Here is a 13291-nt window from a genome sequence, read left to right as displayed (position 1 = left end):
GCCATACTCACTGACTAGCAAATCCTTGGCTTGACGAAAGCTGTAGGCCAAACAATCAGTCAGTTTCAGAGAGAATATGAGCCATCTTTCTTAAAATGATCGTTGAAGTACAGGTTCTTCACTGCTGGCATAGCACCGAAGTATTTCTTCGAGAGCGACTTTCCTTGCACTATCGCACGGTTTTCCCTTCCGTTTCTTTGGTGTAGGCACGTCACTCACTTCTTCTTGACCACAGAATTTCTGTTGAACCTCTTCGTGTCCTGAAATTCACTGAGCATATTTGACGATAAACGGCATCCTCTGCATGAATTTCAGAAGTTTTTAAATTTATCCGACCAAGCACTGTCATGGCCCACTGATCATTCCTGCTCTTACACATTTCACTAATCTAGTAGTCGAAGCTATGAGTTCGTACTGCATAAGCTTCAGCGAATTCGCGACTTGTGATCTTGTACTGCTTGACCACAGAATAAGCAGTTCTGCGAAAAATCAAAGCGTGGAGCTGAAGATCTGGTCAGGGCAGCTGCAACCGGTTCTTTCTGCTCAAGTTTCCCTTGAGCGTTGTTTTCTCTGTCGATATGACGTCTGTCACAGAAGTTACGACGACACGTTGTGTGGACTTCATTTCCGGTCGTCACAGCTATGCTTCTACCTCTTTCTTTGCTTGCACTATTCTCGGCATCGGCTCCTTTCCCGGATAATATGGCAGTGTTTTCACCAAGTTTGATGCTGCTTTGGCATATCGGGCAGACCATGCTCTTTTCATTGACAGTTCTAGAAGAAAAAGAGATTTCTTAATTCATACCACTTGCTTGTTCAATCAATCCAGGCAAAATCCAGTCAGAATTCAACCCATCGCCACTTTACCCGTGCCGTTTAACCAAACACTTAGAAAAACATAGGTTCTTTCACTATTTTAGCTCTATGACTATCTACAATCCTAATAAGGGGGGGGGGGATTGATGCCAGAATTGCCTCTCACTCAATTGGACTATATGTCTTGGCTTGTTCTGCAATTAACTGTGAATTTTATCCCCACAACTATTCCATTTTAATTCAATCACCTAGAAAAACAAACTCAGCTTGAATGTTACTCAGTAGATGACATTGCACAAATGAAGTTAAAAAGAAGAATTGATTGTCTGCTTTTTTCCAAAATCAGAAGCATAATCCTAAACACTATCTCACTAAATACTTCTACTCAACACTCGCGGATCCCAGCTTATTCTTTTGTCTTTTTTTTGCGAAAGTAAATAAAACGGCACAAACCTTGTATATAGCCTTGAACACAGCATTCATCTAGCAAGTAGGCTACTATGTAGATGGCTCCACCGATTAGATTACCTAAAGAATGGCACTAAGGAATGGAAATCGCAAACTGGAGGGGGAGGGGGAGTCTGGAATACTGGTTTGACATAAAACTTTTCGAGACTCATATTCTAAGGCGCCATTCCTAGCTTGATAGGAAATGGTGAATCAATCGACAAATGGTTAAATAACTAGTTCATGTGTCAACTTTCACAGTCGTTTTAGGGAAGATGAGGTACTTGACCACGTAAATTAGGCTTTTAACTCAATTTTCAGATTTGCCAACATTGATTTCATAGGAAACGACCAAATAGTCCAACAACCTCTTAATTTCGAGTTTTACCCCCCCCCCCATCCTTTGAGGGTGGAAATGGGCATTAGGGTACGGAAAAATGAAAATCTGAATTCAGATTTGGAGTCGACATGCTTGACTTGATAGGAAACGACTATTTAAACTCCGAAATACTTATAAACATAAAAATCGATTTTCCCCCTTCAAGGGCGAATTTGGGGTACTTGTGCAAGGGGGATTCGGGGGGATTTCTTTTGTGCGATTAAGCTGATTTTTCTTAACTTTTTCGTGTAAAAAGAAAAATTCTGTTGCAATTTCCCCGAAGTTTGACCATTTTTGTCCGTATCTTTCTTCCACTATTAGCAAGAAAAAAATAATGATTCTTTCTGCGATTTTTATCCTGCAGATGGTGTCAGCTCTGTTGCAGAGGGTAGCGCCAGGCTTCCTCGGGATTTGACTTTAGTAGTTTCTCATCTTGCATCAACGCAATGAGCTTCAAACCTGCTATGAATGAGTTTGCTTAGAAGGTATGGTTAATTGGGAGACATGGAAAGTGGGGTAACGATAAAAAAAGGATCGTCGAGAGTGACTGTCTGAGGGGGGTCCAAAGTAGATGTATACCCAACCCCCCACACTTGCATAGACGAGGTGCTGACTAATGAAAAATCCTATGTCGATTTTTATCCTGCAGATGGTGTCAGCTCTGTTGCAGAGGGTAGCGCCAGGCTTCCTCGGGATTTGACTTTAGTAGTTTCTCATCTTGCATCAACAGCTTGCATATATGTTTTGGAAAGTATTAAGGTTTAATTTTAATAATTGTTAATTTAAATCCCCTTAGGTGTTCTTAAGAGGGTAAATTGAGTATTTGCTCTCATATCTGTAACAATGGGGAAATAGAAATTTTTATGATACTGGAGAAAATAGGACAATTCGGGTTAAAACTATCTCATCCTCATAAAAGAAATAATCGTTTTACTCCAGGCCCCGGGAAATGAGTTTTATTGAAGAAAAAACCACGTGGTGTCATATTAAACTTAAAGGTTAATACAATCAAATAATGATGACAAAATATGAAACAGTTAGCCTGCGTGTTTCTATGCGTAGCACCCTCATATATATATATATATATATATATATATATATATATATATATATATATATATATATATATATATATATATATATATATATATATATATATATATATATATATATATATATATATATATATATATATATAGAAAAGTTAGGGGTAAAATATTTTGTACTAAAATGATCCGGTAGTATATTTTTTTTTTCTTCACAAATTCATAGACCAAGATTGATTTTAAAGACCTTTCATTCTTGGTTTATGTAAATTGCTCAAAAACTTATACGACATGGATTCATTAATTTGAGTGGTCCCAATTCACGAAAAATATAGGGGGGGGGGTAAATGTATTTTTTCAAAATCTAATGAGAGGACGGTTTTTTTTTATGAAAATACTAAAAACAGCGGCTTTTTGAATGAAAATTCCAAAGAAGTATTATTGAAATCTAGAAGGGAGAAAATTACTGTTTCTAGTTTAACGCTTTTCGGTAATGTTGTAGTACTAGCGTTTGTGATATCTTTTGATTGTAGGCTCTCTGATACTTTTTGTCGACTATGAGTCTGTATCACTGTGGATAAGGTTCATTCAAATATTAAGACACATAAAGCCTTTAGATTCTTGATAAGCCCTATTTAGAAGGGGATACATTTTTTGGCTGCGAAGCACAAAATTAAGGTAGGGCTGGCATCATATTCCAAAAGTGTAATATCTCATGCTTAATTCATAGTATTGTAAATGCATTCAAAAATTTGATTATAGCCTATTTTTATTACTTTCTGAATTACCTGAATTTAAGTCTATAGAACTGATGTATTTTCTGAAAACTGATATGCGCAGTTGGATTATGAGAAAGTTGTTCTGGTACTTTAAAAAAAGGGGAAATGGCTATGACAAAACAAATGAAACTTTGCCTCATAATTACCTTAATTAAACTTATAGGATCAGTTAGTTTCAGTGGCACACTTTTTTCTCAATCACAGATTGATTATGTGCTCGTTCCATTGTTTTTTTTTTAGGTGGATTGAAGGATTGATCTTGGGTAGGTTCCTGTATTTGAAATAAGTTGATTACGAATAATAGATGTGCATAAATTCATGCTCTGTATGTGGAGTAGAAATTTATCAATGTTCTTAAAAAAAGAGAATTTAAGTTGATTTCCTTGTCATATTTATGTTTCTCTATAGATTCAAGTGAAGATTATTGGACAACTTGTTCGAATCGCAAACGATTTGAGCGCAACTTCTGTAGCTGTCACTGGATCTTCTAAACCAAGATTTCGAAAAATATTTCTCTTCGCTCGGCTCGATTTTCTCTCCCGAAACTGTATGAGACGACGCAAGTTTTCGCAAGAAGAATTGGACGATTTTCTTTGTGAAATTGAAAGATTAGACCTCCAAAAATGTTTGTGGTTCGTTCAAAGTGCTCCTATGTATAAACGGTTGTATGAAGAGGAGAGCAGTTCATCTTGGCTTCGAGAGCTGGTTAAAATCTCTGAAAATTTATCTCTGCTACCTCTGCGCAAATATGCAACACTGAATAACGATTTCGCTTTTTCGGTGGATTCTGTGGAGCTTCTTCTAAATGGTGGGTGTTGACTTGCTTTTGTATTGTGTACTTTTTTCAACTTGTTTTTGGTATTCTCTTATCTGACCTATAATAAATTATAGAAAGAGTGGCTTCGAATATTAAAATATATGGCATAGAATATGTGGGAGAGGTCAGGAGAACCCAAAAAACTCCATGAAGGGGGGTCGACCGTGATAAAGACTTGTTTTTGTCTGGCATTGTAATTAAGTAAGCGGAAGACGTGTTTCTATTGTTGTTTTTTTTTTCATTTTCTCGTGCAGTTTAAATTGGCTTGACATCTTCTCCTCTTGTTTTTTATCTGAGGGTGTGTGGTTTTATGTTTTGTTTTTGTCCTGGAATCTTGATTTTTGTAAATTCTAGATTTTTTTTTTTCGCCAAAGCTTTCATTAGAGAGGGATGCCCTCAAAGAGATCTGGAAGTGGAAACTACTCCCCTCTCCCTCCTTATCCAGTATTTTGAACTCGGTGTTAAATCTTTCTGTAAAGTAAGATTTACTGTTAAGTAGTCTGTGAACCTGGATTAGGCTCATAAGGAACTGTGTGTTGTTAATGCCTTTTCAGATTACGAAAGCCTTTTCTTCGAATAACATTTATGACATAATCAAGTTCAATGTTCTTAAATTATGGGATGTACCTAATCAATTAAATAAGATAAGCCATCTATCTGAGATTATTGTAAAGTTTGGGTAAATTTATAACACTTTTTGACGGACTGGTTTTGCAACTGCATTTAAAATGAATCCTGAATTTTGCACAGCGACCCTACGGCGGCTATTTCTTTATACCAATTTTTTTAATGTGGCAAAATTCGCTTGAACCCCTTAAAAGACTAGATTACAAAAGTATTTCGAAAAGATGTGAAAAAGGATTCCTGAAATATTTGGAAATAGTGTAACTTTCGTATAGTTTGTGGAAAATTGTCTAGGATTTAGGTATTGTCTCTTTCCATAGTCTTCCTTTTCTATCTTCTTTTTTGTATCTCCCTGTTTTTAGCCTGGTCATATTTATCTTTTAGGTGTCAATAAACTCTCCTTGGATGAACTAACTGCTACTAAGAGCAAGATTGAAGGTTTGCTGAAATTAACTGCATCAAATGTAGGTCTTGGAATATCTGACCGAGAACGAAAGATGATAGTCACCGCAATGGGAATGAAACAAGGCCACTGGTTTAAGTGTCCTAATGGTCATATATATTGCATCACAGAATGCGGGGGTGCAATGCAAGAATCCTTTTGTAATGAATGTGGGGCTCCAATTGGAGGAAGAAATCACTTTATAAGAGATGACAATGATTTTGCATCAGAAATGGACGGTGCAACCTCTTCCGCTTGGCCCTATTCTAGATTTCAGAGACGATAGTTTTTACTACCGGTATTGTCACATTTTTTGTCTGGAAACTGGCGCAAATATTTTGATATTAAATAAATCTAGTATAAAGGGTAGCTGTAGGGAGAGTGTACTTGTTCCTTTTTTGTATGTAGTTATTCAAAAGATGTTAAGTTACAAAACCAGGATTTAGAAAAGATTAGAAAGCTATAAATGAAATTCGGGTCGTCTTACTTTTCTTTTTGTGCTCACATTTTTGCCCAGACCTGAATGCAAACATTCATTTTCCGAATATTTCCACAGGCCAGAACTATTGGAAAAGGATCAAAAATTTTCTATGAGTCCTGTGATCCGAATGGGACAATAGCATGAATTACTTGGGGGTGACAAAGACACGACTCAAGGGTAATGGTAGGTCCATGAGACAGACAGTTCTATACCAGAGTTTGTGTTGGTTATAATTAATCCTCTCAATTTGGGATAGTTCAAGGAAATTTTTAGCTCAACTAGTTTCAACATTATTAAGCTTTGTGCCACTCGAACAGCAAAATTTTTAAAACTTTTAAGCTTCAAAATATCGCAGAAATCTACATTTTGATTATATTTCAGTTTCTTTGATTGTATTTTCAATGAAAATTTGTCGTCTTTTCAATCCATTTTACGCTAATACTATCTCATTTGCGACAGAGTGTTAATGTTCAACATTTTATAGCATAAATTTCCTGACATTGAGTAATCATTGAGTAAAAATGTAGGGAATATTTGTCGATTTCAGATGTTAGCTTTATTCAAATTTATTGGCTATTTCAATGAGCAAAGATTGTATCGATTTGAAGGAAGAAGAAACTGGGACTCAATCTAAGATAGAATCTAATGTCTGGACGCTGCTCAAACAGGGAGGGTGAATAAAAACCTATTCTAAAGAAAATTATTTGTTTATAGTTGTCTCTTTCTTAAAAACAAATTTTTGTTTACGGGTTTTACTGCACTTTTTTATTAAGTCCGATCCGACCGCAAATATGCCAGCAAAGATTACACGAAGTCTTTTGAGTAACCATACCAAATTTCTCCTAGTTAATTATTATTCTATTATTAAGCCCCATGACAGAGTAAGAATAATTCAATATGAACAGTTCAAACTCCATTGTTTAGCCTTCACTTCTTTTTTGGTTTCGTCTTGCTATAAAAAAGATTACTCCCATCTTTTCTGTAGATCAGAACTCACGCATAGAAATTGCAAAAAGGGAGAAGATACATAAAGAAGCGACCTTTGACTTGTGAAATAAAGGGAAATGTGTGTAAGAGGCCATTGCGGGCATTGTAACCGGTGATATCAAAGTGAGGTGATTTTCATTAAAGATGCAAAAAAAGATTCCGTAGTTTTTGTAATTAAGTTCTCTAAGGTTATATTGGCTAAAACTAAAAGTAGAAAAGGGAGTGAAGAAAATTTACAGTTAGTGAGCAAATATAAAAAATTCCGATGTTACATTTGACAAGAAATACATATTGCTTGGTGAAGAAATGACCTCCGGTTAACCGTTTTAAGTAGTGCTAATAAAAACATTGGGGGTAATTGTTTAGCCATTTCTTTAACTTTATTATTTTTAATTCCACCGTCTCTCCTCTCAATGGTACTAACTTCTTAAAATTCCAAAACTAATTGTTTATGTACTGCTGTGAAAATATACAAATTGAAAAGCTTTGCCAATAATAATAAAAAAAGACCTTAACAACAGATACACTTTTGGGTGTTCTATAACCAATTGCTCAAATATAATATCTGCCTAGGTTCCCTTGTGTCATGAGGAATTTTTTTAACTATGTAAACAAGAAATTTCCGCTTGATTCATATCGTTCCTTAGCCATTTCCTATTAATCTAGATTGTCATATATCAAAGGCCTTAAATTTTATGAAAGCGAGAGGCCTTGTGTTAATTATTTTACATGTTGTGGGATGCCATTTTGTACAAAGTCTAAAATTGGTTAACCTTCTACTTGATTTATATCGTTCCTTAGCCATTTCATATTAATCTAGATTGTGATATATCAAAGGCCTTAAATTTATGAAAGCGAGAGGCCTTGTGTTAATTATTTTACATGTTGTGGGATGCCATTTTGTACAAAGTCTAAAATTGGTTAACCTTTTTCGTCGTTGCGAGGCATCATATAAATGCGTTACCTTAATTGTACCTACATTGTTAATTGTCTGTAAAAGCCATGAATTCATGACTGGATTAAACTTTTACCCTTAATGGAGCAAAATGAACCTATGATTGGTGCAAACAAGCAGTCTAAATTGTGGACTTGGTGACAGTAGTCTATATGTATCTAATAGGCTTTTTTGTAGGGTAAATTTCTTGTGATTCAGTGGATTATCAGGACCTGATCAGCTCGTACACTGGCATAGGTATTAGGCTAGAATTTTCTTCTGAGAAAGTAAACGAGTCAAATATATTTTTTCGTTTCATTTTAGAATCTAAAGGTGATGAAAATTAGTGATATGTTGGAAATTCTGGATTCCTTACAAAAAATTCCACTATGTGATCAAATTATAAAAAAATGTGATGATATTAACTTGTGATCTCGTTAACTTGTTTTGGTTTGTCAGGTTTATTAGGTTAGGTTAAGCACTGAAAATATTTTGAAAGCAAATTTAAGTATATCCAGATGCATTGCCCTGTGTATGAGTAATAGATAGAACTATATAATAAAACTAAACATTTCTCTAAATACATAAACTGTTTTCCTAAAAGAATGAAGTACTAGCTTGTTTTCATTTGCGGTTTAATTAAAAAAAATTCAGCTTATCAGAAGCCAGAAAGATTCCATTTTCAAATTTTCATTTAGTATTGCTAGGTGCTAGATATAATTTGCATCATGTAGGTTCTTTGTGAAATTTCCTAAATCAAAGGAATTTTAACCCATAATGAAGAAAAAACTTTTGGAATCTAAGTAGTCTACTGTTTTCACCTGCGATCCATATTAAAGCACAATTCAGCAAATTTTTAATACGAAATTCAACATAATTTAGCAAATTTGGAACTTTTTGGTCAGTAATTTTCTTTGGGACTTCTTATTTTTCTAATTTTCTTTGTTGTTTTAATGCATATCTCATCAACTTGGCAATTGATTACTAATTTACAATTCTTCAGTAAAGCCCTTGGTAATAAGGAGCAAATTAGTTTATGCTTTAATGATGAAAAAAAAATAATGAAAAAATTTAAGAGTCAGTTGATGCGTCCTCGTATGAGCATCACCGCTAGGTCCATAGGGCACAAGGAGCTTGTTGTTTGTGTGTTTAGCTAGCGCTTAAAACTCCTTCTAAAATCTAGTAATGAAAAGACCTAAAAGACTCTTTATCTGAATTTCTAGAATATGTCTCTCTTTTCAAAGGTAAGTGAGTGATTTGGAGCTTAGTGGCTTCAATTGATATCAAAGCTCGTGGCTCAGCTATTTTTTCTGTTTGTTTAGCCTAAAAAGGAATAGAACTAAAGAAAATTACTGTATCATTTCGATATTCCACCTTGATGAACCTTGTTTGAATAAAAATTGGACTGAGAAAAACTTGTAATTATATTGCAAATCAAGTATATTTAACCCTAAGTTACTTGCGTTTTGCATCATTAATTTAGTCGACAGTTATGTTCACCAAGTTTAGTTGTTTTTGTTTTGTTTTTTCGAGATTTCGTTAGACGTAGTCAAGGCTTAAACTTTCAATAAGTTTAAGCCGTTGAAGCTAATCCTCGTACGGCTTTAGTTGCTTGACGCTGCGACGATTTTGTAGTTGTAATAGCCTGTCATAAATTTTTTTAGACGTAGTTGAGAAATAATATACAGAACGTACCTTCTGTTAAAAAATTGTTTTACGAGTCTATGCTACACTTTTCTGCTCTAACATATGTTGTCAATGCAGTTCCATGCATTTCCATCTAGTCAGAGCTTATTCAAGTATGGGTCGCATTGAAACTGAAATTGTTCTTTTTTTTGTTTTTGTTTTTTTTACAATCTTCGACGAAAAAGGAAATTCGTTGTTTTATTTTAGCCCATCTTCTACATTACTTACCATTGTGCCTTAAATAACATGTGCAATTAAATACTTCAATAGCATAATCTTGTTTTCGTAAACTCCAAAGTATTTTTGTCTTTCTTGTCTTCTAAAAGTTATGGGACAACAAAATATGGAAGCGCATTCAAACAGAACAAGTCGAAGATAAACCCTTTTTTCTCGTTCTGCGGCAGATAAGGCAAAGCGCAACAATCGTGATAGATATTGTTTTATTGGATTATTTAAAGTTTTCAGCACTAACTTGGTGTCGGTATGATGTATCGCAGTAAAAAAAAATGTTGGTTAACCAATTGAAAAGGCTTTGTACAGCAGCTGGTGTGATATATTATTGTTTAGTCTATTATAATCAATGGGGTTTCACGTACTGTATTTGTATTCTCTTTGTATGTTATTTGACGGAATAAACATTTATTTGAAGCAAGTTTTTGCAACCAAAGTAGGCTATGTGAACTGGTTCCTCTTGCCATTTGCACTAATTTTTAAGTGTTATTCAGGTTTTATTCTTCGTGTTTATAGTAAGAAGAGGTTAACATTCGAATAATTTCGAAATTCCATTTCCAATCTGTTTTTATGGAGTTCCCAAATCCTAAGACGGAACCTTTGGATAAATATTCAAGAAATGTTCTCGGCTAACACAGCTGTGTTTTTTTCTTTAACACAAAAAAAATGCATAATAGATGTAGCAATAGCTTAACTGCCAATACAGAGGGTACGTTGTATGTATTAAGGATAAACGACAATAACAGAAATGCAAAATTTACTAGAAAGAGTAATTAACAGTATTAAACGAAATGTCAGGGCTAGCCTTTGCAACTAGAAGGCAGGAAATATCTTTGCAAATGAAACTATTTTTTTCTGAAACTTCCAATTTCTGATCACCCTCTAGTGAAATTTTAGAATTCTAAAACAGATATATTCTTCAACAGCTCGTGCAAAAATATTTCAACAGCCATGACGCATGAGCTATGAGCAAAGAAGACGATATCTGATTTTAAACGTCTAAAGGAGAGCTGTGACATCGGAGGAATAGACCTTTTGTCATTTTTAAGTTGTTTGTCTTTACATGGCCGAATAATTCAACGAGCGGAAAAGTGAAATAACCCTACCATATGTACAGTCAAATCGGTAACCATGTGTCAGAATAAGAACGAAAGACGACCGAAAAACAGAAACTAACTTCTAACATCTATGAATTTTAGAAAAGGTTCATCTGGTAAATTTTTCTCTAAAATATGCAAATGCATTAAAAGATATGCGACTCAAGATTGCGGCTGATGCCTAGATCAAGTAGAAGTTCTTTGCCATATTTTCCAGTATATTTACTATCAATTTTTGGCTCTTCTACGATCAATACAAGGGATACGGATAAAGTTTAATAGTTTATTGGAAGAAATTGTAAAGTCCGGGAACTCTGGTCGCTGAAAACCCAAAAATCGCTCGTAAATGTCGTAAATGACACATATTGGCATAAGAAGTGCTTGTGTAAGCATCTGGACAGTAGTAAATCCGTTGCCATCGTTTTGCAAGGAATTTATTTTAAACCTGATTGAAAAAACAAAAACTATAAGATGACCTACTTTAGTATCGAAAGCTTCGTTTCCCAACATCCCTGCTAATAAAAGCCTTTTTGAAAAGAACGAATTTCAAAAATCTCGATAGTCATTACGCCAAGTGAGATGCTAGAAAATTGGTGGAAAAAAAGGAAACATTAATACAACTCAGTTTAGAGAGAAGGGGTATAAACCTCGGTTCCAAAGAAATTTACACAACCATGCTCGGAATTTAGTAGAAAATGGCTCTATTTTTCATTTGATCCCTGTGATAAAGCCTTGGCCCTTTACGTTGATACCGGACGAAACATCTGTTAATCCCTGAGTTGTTGATTCAATAATATTTGTTTTTGTATTCATGGGCTTAGTAAGATTCTCTGTCGTGGAATCTATGATCTGCATCTTTTCATTTTATCTAGATCATTTAAGTAAGCTTCGTGAATTCACGAAACCATCTCGACTTTCACTTCATTTTTTTCTCTCACTTTTTGGGCTAATATCATGGCGGATTACTAGATTATGAGAAAATAGTGAAAGTAATATAAAAACCAACAGAAATGATTGATGTCCCTAAGTACATAGCAGAGATTATATCGCGCATGAGTTTACCTTAGATATTGCAACCACTGACACCGATATTCTCAAGGATTTCCTCACCACTTAGGATTTTCTAATTTTATCTTGCTGAGCAATCAAGACCATGTTATTGATTCCATCTGAGATTCATTTAGAATCATTGTCGTTGTTGTTGAGTTGACTTTTGAGCGAAACAGTCGCTTATATACATGCGATATTCTTTTATCACTTGTGATTTATTTCAACCCACGTCAATTTGAAATCACACAAATAAAATTTAAGATAGGTACTGTCAACTCATAATTTGTCATGGGGTGGAGCAAAGATGTTGTATTGAGCTGCTTGTGAGAGTATCTGCGGCCCGATTTAGATGGCACCGAAATCGACCTGCTGGCTTTTACATCGCTAACATGATTCAAACCTGTTCATAGGCCTACTGCATTAAAATAATGTAAATGGGTTTAAAAAATATCATAGCAACAGAAAGTGGCACTTCTTTCTTTTAATGACTTTATTCTTCTTTTAAATGCAGCAGCAACGTACCAGAAATACCATTGTACTTGGCTTATTCAAGCTATTTCCTTATTCAGTATAGCTGCCTACAAATTTTGATAGCGGTGTGTTCCTCCGCACATAAATCCAGAATACAGGCAAAGTCAAATAACTTTGGATGAGCTACAAAATGGCACTTGTATTTTCATGAGATCAGAAGGCCAAAATGTGAAAAATGTAACTCTTCTCCATGCTTAATGAAAGGGATGTCATCCTTCAAAGTTTTGGTCCATGGTAGCAAATGTGTTTAAAAACCAATGAACACAGTACATTTAGAAATTTTAAAATATACTAATGTTTGACAAATTGTTGATGCCATTTCTAACCAACGAGTGTCTAAAAAAGGAAGCCGGATTTGAAAAATATGTTATTTTTATTTGTTGTTTGGCAACACTGTTTTTGCATGTTTTGTTATTAATGAAAATTGAGGTTATGTTTTGATACTGTGCTTTTGTTTTCCAGGCTAATGTTCGGTATATACAGTCATAAATCCGATTTATAGTAGATTCAAGTCCGACATTCTTTTTGAGATATTATTTACTAATTATTTTTACTCCGCGCAGTGGTGAGAAACAGCATCAAAACCTGATCAATAAAATTTTTAATTGTAACATTTTATATCAGGAGTGCCAATACAAGTTTTGATTATAGTAGCGTAAACTGAAGATCATTGATGAATTTTTCTGATGCCTAAACTGAAGACATTTATTCATGGCATGTTCTGATAAACGAGAAAATGAAATTACACTTTTTAAAAAGCAGTTTAAATATGTAGGGCGGTATTATTTTCCTAGGTGGGAGAGAAATAGGTCCCATATATACCACAGGAAAAATACCCTAGACTTTTTTTCAATAGGTTTTGACCCCTTAAAAAAATACCATTAAAGAATTCAGTTAAGAAACTATATCCAATTGTTTACTCAAGGACGCCTTGCCTTAAAGCG

At 34.5% G+C, this 13291-nt stretch overlaps 1 protein-coding gene across 1 annotated transcript in view; it reads left to right on the top strand.

Annotated features, from left to right (window-relative positions):
• The window catches only part of LOC136030174 (NFX1-type zinc finger-containing protein 1-like), a gene marked incomplete in the record, with an annotated part of 141530 nt that extends 131440 nt beyond the window's left edge, over window positions 1–10090 (top strand). The window contains 2 exon segments of the mRNA XM_065708912.1: window positions 3876–4275; window positions 5293–10090. Coding sequence (XP_065564984.1) covers window positions 3876–4275; window positions 5293–5636 — 744 coding nt within the window.
• Between the last annotated feature and the right edge of the window lie 3201 nt (window positions 10091–13291).

The sequence above is a fragment of the Artemia franciscana genome, chromosome 8, assembly GCF_032884065.1.
Source record: "Artemia franciscana chromosome 8, ASM3288406v1, whole genome shotgun sequence".
Lineage (NCBI taxonomy): Eukaryota > Metazoa > Arthropoda > Branchiopoda > Anostraca > Artemiidae > Artemia > Artemia franciscana.
The sequence above is the reverse complement of the archived record's forward strand: the minus strand, read 5'-3'. Positions and strand labels throughout refer to the sequence as shown.